Source organism: Phaseolus vulgaris, chromosome 4, assembly GCF_051622355.1.
Source record: "Phaseolus vulgaris cultivar YP4 chromosome 4, ASM5162235v1, whole genome shotgun sequence".
NCBI classification, from domain to species: Eukaryota; Viridiplantae; Streptophyta; class Magnoliopsida; order Fabales; family Fabaceae; genus Phaseolus; species Phaseolus vulgaris.
In genome coordinates, this window is record NC_143501.1 from 33,467,779 (window position 1) to 33,483,431 (window position 15,653).

The 15,653-nt window shown below is 31.7% G+C and overlaps 2 protein-coding genes and 1 pseudogene across 5 annotated transcripts; 1 reads left to right on the forward strand and 2 right to left on the reverse strand.

The window, feature by feature from the left end:
* Nucleotides 1–1,018: 1,018 nt before the first annotated feature.
* Nucleotides 1,019–1,643, reverse strand: LOC150028019 (uncharacterized; annotated as a pseudogene).
* Nucleotides 1,644–5,629: 3,986 nt separating this feature from the next.
* LOC137837551 (uncharacterized) lies at nt 5,630–8,096 on the reverse strand. Of its 4 annotated transcripts, none has more exons than XR_016520352.1 (6): nt 7,872–8,095; nt 7,577–7,779; nt 7,078–7,430; nt 6,616–6,711; nt 6,460–6,528; nt 5,630–6,115 (listed from the first exon to the last, which is right to left on the reverse strand). XR_016520352.1 is itself a non-coding variant. In XM_090301144.1 (6 exons), exons 1-4 carry the CDS (start codon nt 7,944–7,946, stop codon nt 6,642–6,644), a joined length of 531 nt encoding a protein of 176 aa, XP_090157270.1. In that variant the 5' UTR covers nt 7,947–8,093; the 3' UTR covers nt 5,630–6,115; nt 6,460–6,528; nt 6,616–6,641. The 4 variants fall into 4 exon arrangements, 1 of the variants encoding a protein (XP_090157270.1); XR_016520353.1 differs by having other exon boundaries at nt 7,078–7,223; nt 7,872–8,093; XM_090301144.1 differs by having other exon boundaries at nt 7,078–7,260; nt 7,872–8,093.
* Nucleotides 8,097–14,080: 5,984 nt separating this feature from the next.
* Nucleotides 14,081–15,466, forward strand: LOC137838711 (uncharacterized). The gene has a single exon (XM_068647941.1). The coding sequence runs from the start codon at nt 14,081–14,083 to the stop codon at nt 15,464–15,466; it is 1,386 nt and encodes a 461-aa protein (XP_068504042.1).
* The last annotated feature ends 187 nt before the right edge of the window (nt 15,467–15,653 follow it).

Below are 15,653 nucleotides of genomic sequence, written 5' to 3' on the forward strand. Positions count from 1 at the left end.
CAGTAACTGAAAGAATTGCTCTACCAGAGGTTTCTCCCATTCAAAAAAGGGTCTACGCCATTCAAAGTGCCACACCCAAACACCATCAATCCAATTCCTTAGTTCAGCCACCTTTGCACCTTTTGTCACACTAAGAGAGAAAATTCTCGGGAAAACACTCTTCAACGCTCCACAACTCAACCAACTGTCCTCCCAAAAAAGGATAGTCCTCCCCTCACCAACTTCCCACTCAAACCCATCTTCAAAACTTCTTCCCCAACCCTCTGAAGCCCACACCTCCTTCAAATCTTTCCACCAAAAAGAGTCCCTACCAACTTTACCTTCCTCTCTCAAGCTTCTCCACCCACCGTACTTAGAAACGAGGATCTCTTTCCACAGACCACCCTTATCCGTACCCAACCTCCAGATCCACTTACCTAATAGAGCCAAATTAAACAACCTTAGGTCAATAATACCTAGACCCCCATAGTCACGAGACTCACAAACCTTTTTCCAAGAGGCCCAAGCGATCTTCCTACCATCTGAACCCCATCCCCAAAGGAAATTCCTTTGTATTCAAACTAACTTCTCTACCACCACAGAAGGTAACTTAAACAGTGACATAAAAAATAACGAGATTGAGGAGATAACTGATTTTAACAAGCAAATCCTCCCAGCCAACGACAGACACCTGCCTCTCCATCTTGACAATTTACCCTAAACTCTCTCTATCACCCTGCTCCAAAATGCACCCCGTTTGTGACACCCTCCTATCGGCAACCCTAAATAAACAAAAGGAGTTACCATCACTTTACAATTTAGAATAGCCGCAAAACTCTGAAGCAAGCTCTGATTCAACCCCAACCCACCGATAGTACTCTTCACAAAATTGACCTTAAGCTCAGAAGCAAGCTCAAAGCAGAGTAAGATTGCCTTCATATTGAAGACACTTTTTGTATTAGCTTTACAAAAGAATAAAGTGTTGTCGGCGTATTGTAACATATTTACCTTCATTTTATCCCTTCCAACCTCCAGACTGTCAATTTGTTGCTACCTTCCACATTAGAGTTTTCAATTTTTTTCCTAGAGAGCTTTTCTAAAGTTGGAATATAGATGTCTAACACAAAATCGTTGATCAACTTCAGGTAAAAGTACTTGTAAGGCTGGCAACAAACCCCTCACAATTGGTTATATATAGAAGTCAACTTCGTGATATATAGAGAAACATAAACATGTCAAATGAAGTACATACCTTTTGTTAGTAAGAGATGGATTTGTTTGGTGCACATATTGTTGCACCTTTCAGTATCAATTAGTAGTTCCAAAAACCATAACCATGAGTCTTTGTTCTCAACCTCAACTAGAGTATATGTCTCTGGTAACATTTGGTCATTAGGATCCTTTCTAACTATTGTTAATAGTTCACCTTCATAATATCCTTTTAAAAAACATCCATCTAGATCAATGACGGGCCTACATGCCAAAAAGCCATCCTTGTAGGCTTTTAAATAAACATAAGACCTCTTGAACATTGAAACACCATTCATTTTTTCAACTTTCACCTTCATTGTGGATCCAGAGTTTGCTCTCAATAGCTCATGCGCATAATCATAAATCCTTGTGTGTTGCTCCTGACATGAACCCTCCACATGCTTTGATGCCATTAACATTACCCTTTGTGCCTTTGACCGCCTTTGACCTTGAAATATTTGTGTTCCATTTCTTGACAACTTTATTATGGATATTAGTACTTTTCAAATTTGGATTTTTTCTAATACAAGACTCCAACTTCCCACTTAATCATTTAGTACTAACACTACAAGAAAATCATTAAATAGAAACCAATTTTAGAGACACAAAATAATTAGTTACTATATTGACTAAATTATATATTATTTTAGAGACTAAAAAAAATATTGGTATCTGAAGTAATTTCTATTATTAATAAAATTCATAAATTAGTTTCTAACTTTGTATCTAATTAACAATCAAAAATTTGATTCTATCTGAACTGTCCAGTTTCAAATGATATACACAATAATCACAAATCACTACAAGAGATAATGATGGTAGAGTCCCCAAAAGAGCGACGCAAAGAGCAAAAACGAGACGCTACATGGAGCTAGTGTGGGCTCAGTGTCCCAATAGAAATGGAAGCTAATCTTTTGGTGGCTATGCATTAAAGACGATCTCCAATGGACATAAGTTTACAAGGTAGTGTTGGCTAAGCCTACATAAAGAAAAATATATTATTTAACTATAGCGTAGGTTTGGGGACACTAAAATGGATATAAAATTAAATAATTATTAAGAAGTGGATTTAAGTTTAACTCAACCTCATAAAATAGACTTATAAGGTGAGGTTTTGCATCCACTTATATACTATGAAATGTCATAATCTCTAGTTAATGTGGGATCTCCAACACACTCCCCTCACGCCGAGGCTACCAACTCGTGCATGGAACTATATATGGTGGTCTGGACCGATAGCACGTGGCCTGATAAGTCCAACAAACAATCACTAGGATAGGCTCGAAATGACTATGATAGCCTATTAAGAAGTGGACTTTAAGCCTAACTCAACCTCATAAAACTAGTTTATAAGGCGACGTTTGCATCCACTTATATACTATGAAATGTTCTAATCTCTAGTCGATGTGGGATCTCCAACAACAATAAAACTTAGCCTCACTATTGGGGACACTATGTGAGAAAGCAAATGTGAGTAAAATGTCGTCATCAGGGACATTACCTGAGAAACAAATATTAGCGTCGCCTAGACCTACGCTAAATTTAATAAAATATTAACTTGCATCCACTTTGTGTCCCCATTCTCGACGCAATATCATTCTACAACTTATTTTTTTATTGCATCTACTTTGTGTTCACATTCTAGATGCAAACTTATTATTATTTTTATTTTAATAATTTTTAATTGGTTCATTGTAAGTGGCCACAATATGCAAAACACTTACAATTCCCTTGGTATCCATTACATTTTACCCTAACTCTCCTATTACCACTCTTCAACATTTTCAGATTTCTTATATAATGTACAACATATGTTCTTATTGAATCTTTAAACTATTCTTTGCAGTTGAATCACATCCCTAATTCCCACTTGAGATTAGTGATATTTTTAGGCCTTTTAAAAGTAGCAAACTTACCATTACTTTGTGGGCCATCATCATTTTCCTCCCTTTCATTCCTACTCTCCAAATTTTCTCACTCCCACTCAATATCTAACAATCCTCTATCCTTGACACGCATGTCAATTGGGTTATCACCATCACCCAATGATATTAAATCATCCTGACAATGTGATTCATAATCTTCCACGGGTGTTTTTGTTGCCCTTCTAGTTCTTTTCCTCTTTATTTGAGAATTACAACTACCACATACATCTTCATCAATATTTATAAAACTCAATATGAACTTCCACATCCATAAGTTCTTCATTTGGGTCCCTTAACCATGAAGAATCTTTTGACTTAGTATGAACTTTATCCACATCCTCATTATCATAATCCTCCATAATAATCCTCTCAAATTCACCCTCAACCTCCTCATCCTCAATATCACAGTCATCCCCACTCTGAATCCTTCCCTTTTTTTTTCCCTCTCTACCTCAGCCTCATCCACATTACCACTTTCAATTTCACTCTAAACCCCTCCCTCGTTCCTCTTCTCCACCTCAGCCTCAGCCACATCACCATTCCCAAAATCATTCCCCTTTTCCACCTCACCCTCACCCACACATAGATCATCACTTTCAGCCTCATTCCCAACCCAATATTCCAAAAGACTATTAATTAGAATATAAAGTAGTTAGTAGCTAAAATCTTGGTAGCTAATGGTTAGATACAATGTAAAAACTATTTTATAAATTTTTATTAATAATAGAAATTACTTTAGATACCAATAATTTTTTAATTTATAAAATAGTTTCTAATTTAGTCAATATAATAACTAATTATTTTTGGTCTCTAAAATTAATTTTTATTTAATAATTTTCGTATAGTGTAACCCTAGTTAATTGTTACACATATTTTAAATTTAGTTTGCTACCTGACAAGTGAAGAATAAATGAATAAATGTGAAACCTTAACTTCTATACATTTTAAAAAAAATGTACACTTTCTATTTGTTTTATGTTATTCTGAATGCACATATAGTTAAATTGTAATTTCTTGTTCACCATCTTAATGAAAAATAAGATGTCATTGTTTAATAAGGATACCAAACAAAAGCTAAAAACTTCCCAATTACAATAACTAAATTCCCTGCTTCACAACTTTGAAACAAAAGCTAAAAGCTTCCTCAATTATAATAACTAAATTCCTTGCTTCACTTCTTCACAACTTTGAAACAAAAGCTAAAAGCTTCCTCAATTATAATAACTAAATTCCTTGCTTCACTTCTTCACGCTACAAGAAAATGTTAAATTAGCTGCAAATAAATTTTGAAGGTTATGCAGTAACCGCTAATAGTGAGGGCAAAACCTTCAATAAATGGAAGAGAGAAAATAAATTAAAATAGCATGAGTTTAGTTAACGTAAATCCTACACTAAGTTTTTCTAAAAAATAAATAAGTAAAAAATTAAAACTTGTGTGGGTCTATTAAACATAAAGCTCACACTAGATATTTTAAAATAATAATAATAATAATAATAATAATAATAATAATAATAATAATAATAATGTATTGCGTAACGCTAAACAAGTACGTACAAACAATAAAAATAATAATAAAAAATTAAGATTGTAAAGGTTTAGTTCACACTAAATATTTTTAAAAAAAATTAAATGTCAAAACAAGCGTGAGTGTAATAAAGGTAAAACCCACACTAAATTTTAAAAAAGAAAATTCATAAATGTCCACTTTAAATATAAATAATAATAAAATATTAAGATTATGAGGTTTAGCCCATGCTAACATTTTAAAAAAAAAAAACAATAAAATACCAAAACCATCGCGGGTGTAATAAAGGTAAAGCTCACACTAATCACTACAAGAAAAAATGGTTTTAACGGGGGTTTATTTTTACATTAGTAAGGGTTAAAACCTCCGTTAAGTCATTTACCCAGGGTTGTAGTTTCCTCCGCTAAACCATCCCTGGGTAACGTGTTCCTTGGGGTTTTTTTAAACCTCAGGAAAAGCCTTTCAAAACCTCCGTTAAATATCATGGATTTAAGAACCTCCGTAAAATACCATAAGTTTCAAAACCTCCGTAAAATGCCATGGGTTTCAAAATCTCCGTAAAATACCATGGGTTTCAAAACCTCCGTAAAATACCTTAGGTTTTGAAACCTCCATAAAATATCATAGGTTTCAAAACCTCCGTAAAATGTCATAGGTTTCAAAACCTCCACAAAATACCATAAATTTCGAAACCTCCGTAAAATATCATAGGTTTTTGAAACCTCCATAAAATATCATAGATTTTGAAACTAAAAACATTTTATTTTTTGCTATTTTATCATTTAAGCATTCAACATCATTTTATCATTCATGTGCTTTTTCTTTTAGTTATAAACTTTTCATAAGAAATTAAACTTCTACTCGATCGAAGTAAAACTTATGATTAAGTTCATATATTCATTTTTATTTTTTCTTAAAAATATTTATACAAAATTTATAACAACAATATACGACCAATCCATGGATAATTTTATTGAATAATATAATAATAATATTTTCTTACATATGCATATAGTAATATACCATTACAAAGTAGTTTGATGGAACAAACTTTTGGAATCTGGGACCATGATATTTTTAAAAGCCAGCATATATGATATACATTGCAAATTGTGCCACAGTGAAGCTAGCCATATATTAATTATTAACACCATCACAGATCATGTACTCATATTCCATAAGAGAATGACACCCCTGTAGCCGGAATCCACCTTTCTCCTTGCAGAAACTGGCTCACTACCATTGACATTGGATGCGTCATTGCCATCTGTAAAGTTTCAAAGTCACACTTCATGGTTAAACCTTGTCCAGTTTGACCATCACAAATCTCATTAGAATATTTAGCGAACACTTCCTCCAAATCATAAAAGGAAAACGAACAAGAGCAGGGAGGTTTCAAACTTGAGTAGCATTTCAAAAATCCCATTATAAATCCTGCAGCAGCATAAAAATTACTTCAGTGAAACTTGAGAAATTATTACCTTGTTCAAGGTACGGACAACAGAAAATCTCAAGACTGGCTTAGAATATAATAGTTATTTGACATTAACTATTATATTCTCAATAAAACCCATAATAACATATACCCTCCCTAATCTTCTTTTATTTTATTTTCTTAATATGACAGCTGCTCAGTATATGACAACTTGACAAGTTACAACTACAGCACAGGGTAAGTGTAATTGAAATTAAGATATGATATTTTATGATTCCATCAAGGCCTTACACTACGTTCTAGATAAGTACTAAATTTAATGCATGCCAATAAATCTTCGTACCTGTAAGGAATATGTTGATGTGTTGAGCTATCTCTGTATTTCTTAGCCAAACCAAAATCAATCATAAACCTAAATGCACATCAATGCATTAAATACCTCAATAAATATGAGAACAAACAAGATATCCAAAGTCCACATTTTAACAAGACTACTGACCTGGTTTGCATGCCTTCCTAATCCCATTAGAAAATTATCTGGTTTGATATCTCGATGCAGAAACAATTTAGAATGAATGAACTCAACATGGTTGATCTGGATCATTAAAAAAAGTTTTTTAAAATTTATAAAAAAAAAGGCACACAAAAGTCTACAAAATTAGTCATAGCCTATCATTTGATCAGCAAGCATGAGAACTGTCTTTGGTGAAAGCTTTTTACTACAGAAGTTGAATAGATCTTCAAGACTGGGTCCAAGCAGATTCATCACTAAACATTATAATCCCCTTCGACTCCAAACCATCTCACATTTGGGATTCTAGCTACCAAAACCAAACTTGGATTACAGCTAGATATAAATTATATAGTATCTCACTTTACAGAGGGAGGCAGTACTATGCTCCTTGTAGAAAATGCAAACAAAAAAATAGGATACAACAATTAATGTAAGAATGGTCCTTACTTCCTCCCTGCAGGATTCTGTACAGCTTGGACTCCTACAGCAACTGAGGATGCTTTGTCTTGACAACTCTGCATCATCTGATAACTCCTTCTTCTGCTGTTAATCTTAATCTCAGCATACCAAGCATTGGCTTCATCCCTCCCTCCCTTTTTTAAAGCATCACAAGGACAAACAGAAGATGCACTTGCATTTCAAGACAGAACATCACCAGATTCACATTTAAAGCACTAATTTTAAAAATTCAATACTGAAATGTTTCAAAATTAGCAGCTTAGGCATCTATTTAAGTGTTTAAATAATTCAACTTGAATGCTTCAGAATTTGCAGTTTAGGCATCCATATGAGTGAAAGTGCTGAAACATATCATGAATCCATAAAAGTTAGCCCAAGGATATATACACATTTAAGATTTTATACTATTATTATCATAAAATAACTCGTAACATTTAAGCAAGAATATTTCAAGCAAGAGGAAAACATCAACACAAACTGCACAAACCATTGCCACATCGAACGAACCACGACCTTGAGTATGAACCATGAATCACGAATCGATGAGAAGAAGGTATAAGACGAAGCACGAAGCATGAACCACAAATCGATGAGAAGAAGGTATAAGACGAAGCACGAAGCATGAACCACAACCTCAACCACGAACCTCCACCACAAACCATAGCCACAAAGAATGACGAGAACGAAGCACTAACGACGAAAAAAAAAACTGATAAAAAAAATTAGGGTTCCAAGATCGTCAAATAAACAACAAACACCACATCACCAATTGCGGAACATACCTGCGCTTTGCAGACAAGCGGTTGCGTGGTGGAGCGAAGGTTGAAGCAAGTTCCATAGTGAAGTAGCATAACCATGTTCCGTGCTGGAATAGTAGAAGCATGTTCCGTGGGGGAGCATTAGAAGCAAATGTCCAGTGGTGTGCGATGGAAGAGGTGGGAGTTGGACAAAAATGAGAGTGAAGATAAGAGAAGATGTTAATGAGAGGCGGGTTTAGGGTCTACCGAATAAGAGAAAGGAAAAAAATAAGAAAAAAAATCAAAAGCAAAAAGAATTTGAAATAAAACTAGAGTAGTTTACTGAGGTTTTACAACAAACCTCTACTGTTTAACGGAGGTTTTTAAAAGAACCTCTACCATTTAAGGGAGGCTTTTAAGTAAACCTCAACTACGAAGGTTTTTAAATAAATCTTTAATATTTAATGGAGTTTAAAAATACTTTCCTTAATCAAATTTATTCTGAAAATTATCTTAAGCATTAATAAATAAATTTATTTTAATATAATAAAAAGTTATTACATGAAAACTATGATTTAATATTTCTATAAACATATTAAAATATAATTAATAATATTTAATTATCAAATACAATAAATTATAATTTAATTATTTATTTATAAAAAAATTAATATAATTATTTATTGAGATTTGGAAAAAACTAAAATATTTTATTGAGGTTTTACTGTAAACATTTGGAATTTATCAAAGCTTAAAAAAATTTCTATTATTTTGTTGAAGTTTTAGAATAAATCTTGGAACTTAATGAAGGTTAAAAACCTTCGTTATTCTGCTAAGGTTTTAAAATAAACCTTTGAAAATTAACGAAGGTCAAAGAAACCTATGTTATTTTGTGGATGTTTTTAAATAAACCTTTGGAAATTAACGAAGGTTAAAAAAACCTCAGCTATTTTGCAGAGGTTTTAAAATAAACCTTTTGAAATTAACGAAAGTTAAAGAACCTCCGTTATTTTGTTGAGGTTTTAGAAAAAAAAAACCTCCATTAATTAAATCAATTCCTAAGGTTAGATTAACCTCCGCTAAATAACCTCCATTAAAACATTTTTTTCTTGTAGTGAATTTTTTTTAAAAAAATAAAAAAATATCTTCGTTGAATAGAGAAATACCAAAACAAGCGTGGGTTTAAAAACAAAATGTCTACGTTAAATACAAATAATAATAAAATATTAAGATTCTGAAGGTTTAGCCCATGTTAAATGTATTTTAAAATTAAATTTAAATCCATTATTTATTTTAGTTGTGTGTTTATTATTGGGAAAAAAATATAAAACAAGGTGGAGGATAAAAAAATATAAAAATTTGATTTTTTTATTAGTGGGATATTTTATGAGACTAGTGTGTTTTTGAAAAATAATAGCTTTTAAAATTTAATTAAATTTTATTTTTTATTATTATTTATATATTTTTTTATTGATGATGTGTTATATGAAATAGTATAATTAGAAACATGAATTTGATGAGTGAGAGAGATGTGCAATTTGACACAATTAGAGAAATATTTTTGAATATTAAAACATTTTATTATATATTTATATTTGAATTATGTTAAAATAGTAATATATTAAAGAGAAATTTCACATAAAGTTGAAAGGTAACATAACTAATAATATTCTTGCATGAATAATATGATAAAATTAAAAATATTTATGGAATTTATTTGTCTTAAAAAACCTAATTATTTATTTAATTTGATTCTTATGAGAACAATAAAAAATATAACCTTTTTATACTACATTATTATAAAAAATGTGAAAAAGATACATAGTTATTTTATACTTAATTTATTATTGTTAATTTACAATTTATGCTATATAAATAAAATAGATTATATCAAATATTGATTATTATACTGGTCGGACTTGCTCAGGTCCTTGATCCGAGCACTTAAGCGTGGTAGTCCGATCAGACAAGCTCACCTGGGAAGTACCTAGCTCGTCTTGAGATGAATAATAAGCCCAATAATGTGTCATGAGGTCGGGCCAGATAATTGACAATCCATGCTAAAAAGATAACTCAAACAAAGTGATATAAAGAACAACAGAATTGGTTAAGCGTATGTATATTTTGATGTAAATAAAACCTATTAGAGATAATGATGAATACAAATCGTTGGAGATAATGTTGAATATGTTGGGTTTAATAGTGCCAAAGTTCAAGAGGGGGGGTGAATTGACCTTTTAAAACTTTCTCGTAGAAACAGTGTTTAACACAGTTTTACAGAAAATAAATCGATTTATGTGAAAATGAACAGATTTATTTCAGCACTGTTTTTGTTTGAAACGCTTTTAATTCAGCAAGGTTAATCACAAGATTATGCAGTGAGAATTTCCAGCAGCACACACACAAATATCATATTTGAAAAACAGTGGAACACAAAACAACAAGCCTCAATTTCAAGCAAGTGATTAAGGTTCAATTGATAGCATGCTAATTAATTGAGTGACCTTTGCAAACAAGCTGTTCCAGTGGCTTTTAACAGACTATGAGTGTTCTTCTTGATGTCAAGCAATTTTCCAGAAATTAAGAACAATGAATCACAGAACAGCAAGCTTCAACTTTAAGTAATTTGTTTAAGGTTCAATTAATAGCATTTACAGTTTCTTGAGCAGCCTATCACAGTCAATCTGTTCCAGTGGCTTTTAGCAGATTTTATATGTTCTTATCAGATTAAAACAGCTTTTTCAGAAATCAAGAACAGTATGCACAGTGCCCAGAAAGAACAGATTTATTTTCAATTGAACAGATTTATTTCTTTGCTGTTTTATCAATTATGCAGAAACGAAATTGCAGAGAGTGAGAGAGAATGAACACAGGCAGTTATACTGGTTCACTCAACCTGAGCTACATCCAGTCTTCACCAACAACAGGTGGAAATCACTAAAACACAGTACAATCAATTACACTTCCCACTATTCTTGAAACCTACAAGAACTTAGGTACTCTTGCTGAAAAAACCTATTTCAGCACTCACACACACCCACTCTCCAAGAACACCTATCAAGAAGAGGGATCAACCAAACTATTACAAGTAATAAGAAGTGAAACGACTACACCTGATTGAGGTAACAAAGATCAGCCTTAAACCAGTAGGCAAGATTGCTAGAACAGTAGCTGCACCTCACACCAAGCTTTTGGAACCAAACCAAGAACAAGCACTTTGTGATTTTCGAAATCTTTGAAGAACAAATGCTAATCCTTTGTAAACCTTTGATTCTCTGCTGTAAAACTCGTTTTTGCAAATGTATGAACTGTTGAATTGATAATAAACTCAGAAAACAAGTTTGCATTTTATAGAAAGCCAGCTTATAACAGAATTTTGAAAAACAGTTAAAGCTGTTATAAAATGAACAGATTGAAAATAAAATAAACTGATTTATTTTCAAAAGCAGTTAGAGAATCTGTTAAGTGAGGAGACTTAGTCAACCATTCTGGTGCAGAGATAAAACTGAAAACGTTTAAGCTTGTCATGGCACCAGAGAGAAAAAGAATCTATTTATTTACAGATGAACAGATTTATTTTTTCAAAACGAAAACAGAGAAAGTTTAACTATTTGAAACTCAGTCGTTTTGAAAAGAAGAAGACATAGTCAAAATACCTGATGCGCAAAATCAAATTTTTACAAGACTTTAGCCAAGGCATCAGTGAAGAAAATGAATCTGTTTATTTAGAAAAGAACAGATTTATTTTTATGCAGTAAAACGTGTTTTTGTGTAAAACATGTGAAAAACAGTTTTAGAAAACTTATGCTTGTTCTTAACACATGGCCAGTGGTTATGAGGTGAGTTACTCAGCAAAAAGCTACTCTTAGACAACCTCTAAGCACTAACTAAGACATACTTAAAGCAAAGCACAAATACATGGAAAGTACATAAATGTCTTCATCAAACACTACATACAAGTCTTCATCAAACACAATCTTGAAGGGGCAGCAACCATCTTCAACAGAATATACCCACAAAATAAAGGTATATGTAATATTCTTGCTTTATGAAGCTATTATGAAAACTATAAAAGGGCTTTAGACCCTGAGCAAAGGTAAGTTTTTCTGGTAACCCTACACTCAGAGATATTATACAGATATTCATAGTTGAATGATCTCACTGACTTGATCGTCAGAGTCTTGTCAACAGGTGGAGCCCCCTCGTTGTAGATTACTAGCATCTCAAAGCAACAACAGTAGGCAAAGGTGATTCAACTCGGAGCCCACTACCAAGGTTCGATCTCATTCAGCTGATGAGAACAATTATATGTACTTCATTCAATTATTTCTCATGAACGAAATCTTTCACTTATGTTATGTTTGTATTTATGGATATACTATTCTCGGAGACATTGGACGAATGACAACTTCATTCAATTATTTCTCATGAATAGAATCTTTCGCTATGTTGTGTTTGTATCTATAAATATACTATTCTCGAAGACAGATTTGCATGACATTGTGTATTCTAATCTTAAACTATATATTGAGTATAAAATGTCAATATTACATGTACGATTATGATATAATTTAGTTTGGTATTAATATTAATGGATGATAACTATTTATATAGTTATGGAACAAATAATATATTATCTATATTTTATTTAAATAAATATAAATACATAATACACATAATAATAATTAAAATTAAAAATGCAAACATTTAACTGACAATGAATTTTGGATATTTATTATGAAATTCCATTTTATAAAAATTACCTTCTAATCTTAAACAAAAGAATGAAGACAAGAAAATATAATGAATTACAATATAAATGTAAGTTTATAATAATATATTTATTTATAATAATATGATATATCAATATATATGTATAGATATAAATCCAGTATTATTTGTTACTTAACTATAAATAGTTATCATCCATTAATATTAATATTATATTATGATAAGATTAAATTATATCATTTCAGATTTTTCACATATAATATTATTTATTAGATATAATATGTGAATATTACATTTACGGTTATGATCCCTATAACAAATCATTGTATTATTATTATATTGAAATATACATGCAAATAATACTATTTTATTTTGTATATATAATACTATTTATTTTATTATATTTATTTACATGTATTTTAAATATATATATATATATATATATAATTTAAATGACATAAACTGTAAAGTGAATTTTGGATTGTGTTGAATGAGTCCAAAATTTGTTGCGCCCAAAAACTTAAATCTGCCAAATCCCAAAGTGTCAGTTTCTATTTTTTCCTAATATTTCCGTAGCCTCCAAAAACACTTTCAAAAGTACAAAGCTCTAGGTCAGTTTCTATTTTCCTAATCTTTTTCAATTTCTCAATCCCAAATCCTCATTTTTTTTCAATTTGCAGGAGCCATAATTGAATCCTATAAGTTCCCTTCCACTTAAAAGTTTTGTGGCTGAAGCTCATTCCGGTATTGCTTTTCTATTTTTTTATTTTTGTTTTGTTTTAGGTTCATGTTTTCATTATAATATTTGGATTTTGAAGCTTCATTTCTAACGGGTATTCAAGGAGGTATTTCTCATTTTAGGAAGCTTTTGTTTCACACTTTGAGGTATTTTTCTGAATTTTATGAAAAGTTATTACTTTTTAGTTGTTTAGTAAAATAAGAGAAGAGAAATCTGTGATTGAGCATGAAACTAAAGAAAAGAGAGAAGACGTTTAAATGGGTATATATTAAAAGCATTACTAGATAAAATTAATTATAAGAATTAAAGTATTATAAGAAAAAATTAATTAAAACATTATAAGATCAAGCATAATTAATGTCCTCGTCTTTATTTTCATTATTGTTTTCGCTTGTGATGTGATACACCACAATGTTAACGTTAGCAGTCATTGGTCATTGGCTGCTTGATGGGCTAAGCATAAAGCCTCTCTATCATCATTGTTAGAACTAGTGTATAAAGTACAGGTTGGATGTCTTGCATATAAGTATTTGGTCAAAAATGGAATTTAAAATTTGATTAACTATTTAAAAAAGAAGCTAGAAGAAATTTTGAGCGAAACCTTCTACTTAATGAACTATCTAATGAGATTATGTACATGTATACATGCTTTCTAAGTTCCATTCCAAAATGGAAATGCATGTACACCTAAGTACATGCAACCTAAACCTAAATTTTTATGTTGCCTTACACTTCTAACATCAACATGTAGAATAATGGATCGAGACTGGATGTATGTAGAATAATGGATCGAGACTGGATGTATGACATGGTTGATCCCTTAAGGAGACTTAAGTCACGATTCATCAACGGAGTTCGTGAATTTGTTTCAAAGGCAATGAAACAAATTTCCTATACACAAGATGGAGGGGTGATGTGTCCATGCATTAAATGTATTTGCGAGAAAATCCTTAAACCCTGTCTTGTTAGACCTCATCTGCTACAATATGGATTCAAACCCAACTATCGAATATGGGTTCATCAAGGAGAACATGGGTCAAATGAGGACAACTTATGTCATGCGTTGAGCAACTATGATGATATGAATTATGTTGATAAGTTTGGGACAGTAAACGATATGTTATATGATGCATACATGCAAGCATCAGATATAAGACTTCGATATGAGAACTTGGACTATGACGATATTTTTGAAGAACAGTCTCCTAATGCATTCGCGCATAAGTTTTATGATATGTTAGCATCTGCAAATGAACCAATTTATGAAGGAGCAACAAAGTCAAAATTATCAATAGTCATTCGACTTTTAGCTACTAGAACCAATTGGCATGCTCCAGAGAAGTGCTTAGATTACGTCATAAAAATGTTAAATGATGTAGCTCCAAAACAAAATTTCATACTAAAGAACTACTACGAGGCCAAAAAAATTGTGTCAAGTCTAAGTTTGGAAGCAGAAAAAATTGATTGTTGTGAATGTGGTTGCATGTTGTATTACAAGGATGACATTTATTTAACTGAATGCAAATTTTGTCATCTTCCTCGTTATTTTGAACCAAAGGGTGACAGGGGAAGATATAAAAATATTCCAAGGAAGAGAATGTTTTATTTGCCAATCATCCCAAGATTGCAAAGACTATATGCATCAATGGAATCTGCTACTCAAATGATATGGCATTTTGAAAACAGAAAAAATGATGGGTTGTTACGACATCCATGTGATGGGGAAGCTTGGAAGCACTTTGATAAGATATATCCAGATTTTGCGTGTGACCTCCGACACGTGAGACTTGGTTTATGTTCGGATGGGTTCACTCCTTACGTCCAAGCTTCAACATCATCGTATTCTTGTTGGTCAGTATTCATTACTCCTTATAACTTACCTCTTGAAATGTGTATGACCAAACCATACATGTTTCTAACTTGTCACATACCAGTGCCAAATAACCCAACTAAACAAATAGATGTCTACTCACAACCTCTTATTGATGACCTTAATAAATTGTGGAATGAAGGTGTATTCACATATAATATCTCCAAAAAAGAAAACTTTGTCATGCGAGCTTGCTTGATGTGGACACATGTTACATCCTGGTACGTGGTGTCCGCCGCAAAGTTTGCGTTTAAATTAAATCAGTGTGGGTGTAGCCTACACTTCTTGGACACTAATTAAATTAAATTAAAAATAATTTAAAATGTTAGTGTGGGTTAGACCCACGCAAATTGTGAAATAAAAATATATTTAAAAATAAAGTTTGAACTTTTTTTAAAAATTAATACCAGATTAAATTTGAATCAATTTTCAATGAATCTAAATTCAATTTATAAGAATGTAATACCTGTAAATGATTGTAATAAAG

Coding starts and splice junctions, on each gene's coding strand:
- LOC137837551 (XM_090301144.1), bottom strand. CDS start 7,946: ATGGTTATGCTACTTCACTATGGAACTTGCTTCAACCTTCGCTCCACC. Junction 7,780..7,871: donor CGCTTGTCTGCAAAGCGCAG/GTATGTTCCGCA, acceptor TTTCGTCGTTAG/TGCTTCGTTCTCGTCATTCT. Junction 7,261..7,576: donor GTTCGTTCGATGTGGCAATG/GTTTGTGCAGTT, acceptor TTGAAATGCAAG/TGCATCTTCTGTTTGTCCTT.
- LOC137838711 (XM_068647941.1), top strand. CDS start 14,081: ATGGATCGAGACTGGATGTATGACATGGTTGATCCCTTAAGGAGACTT.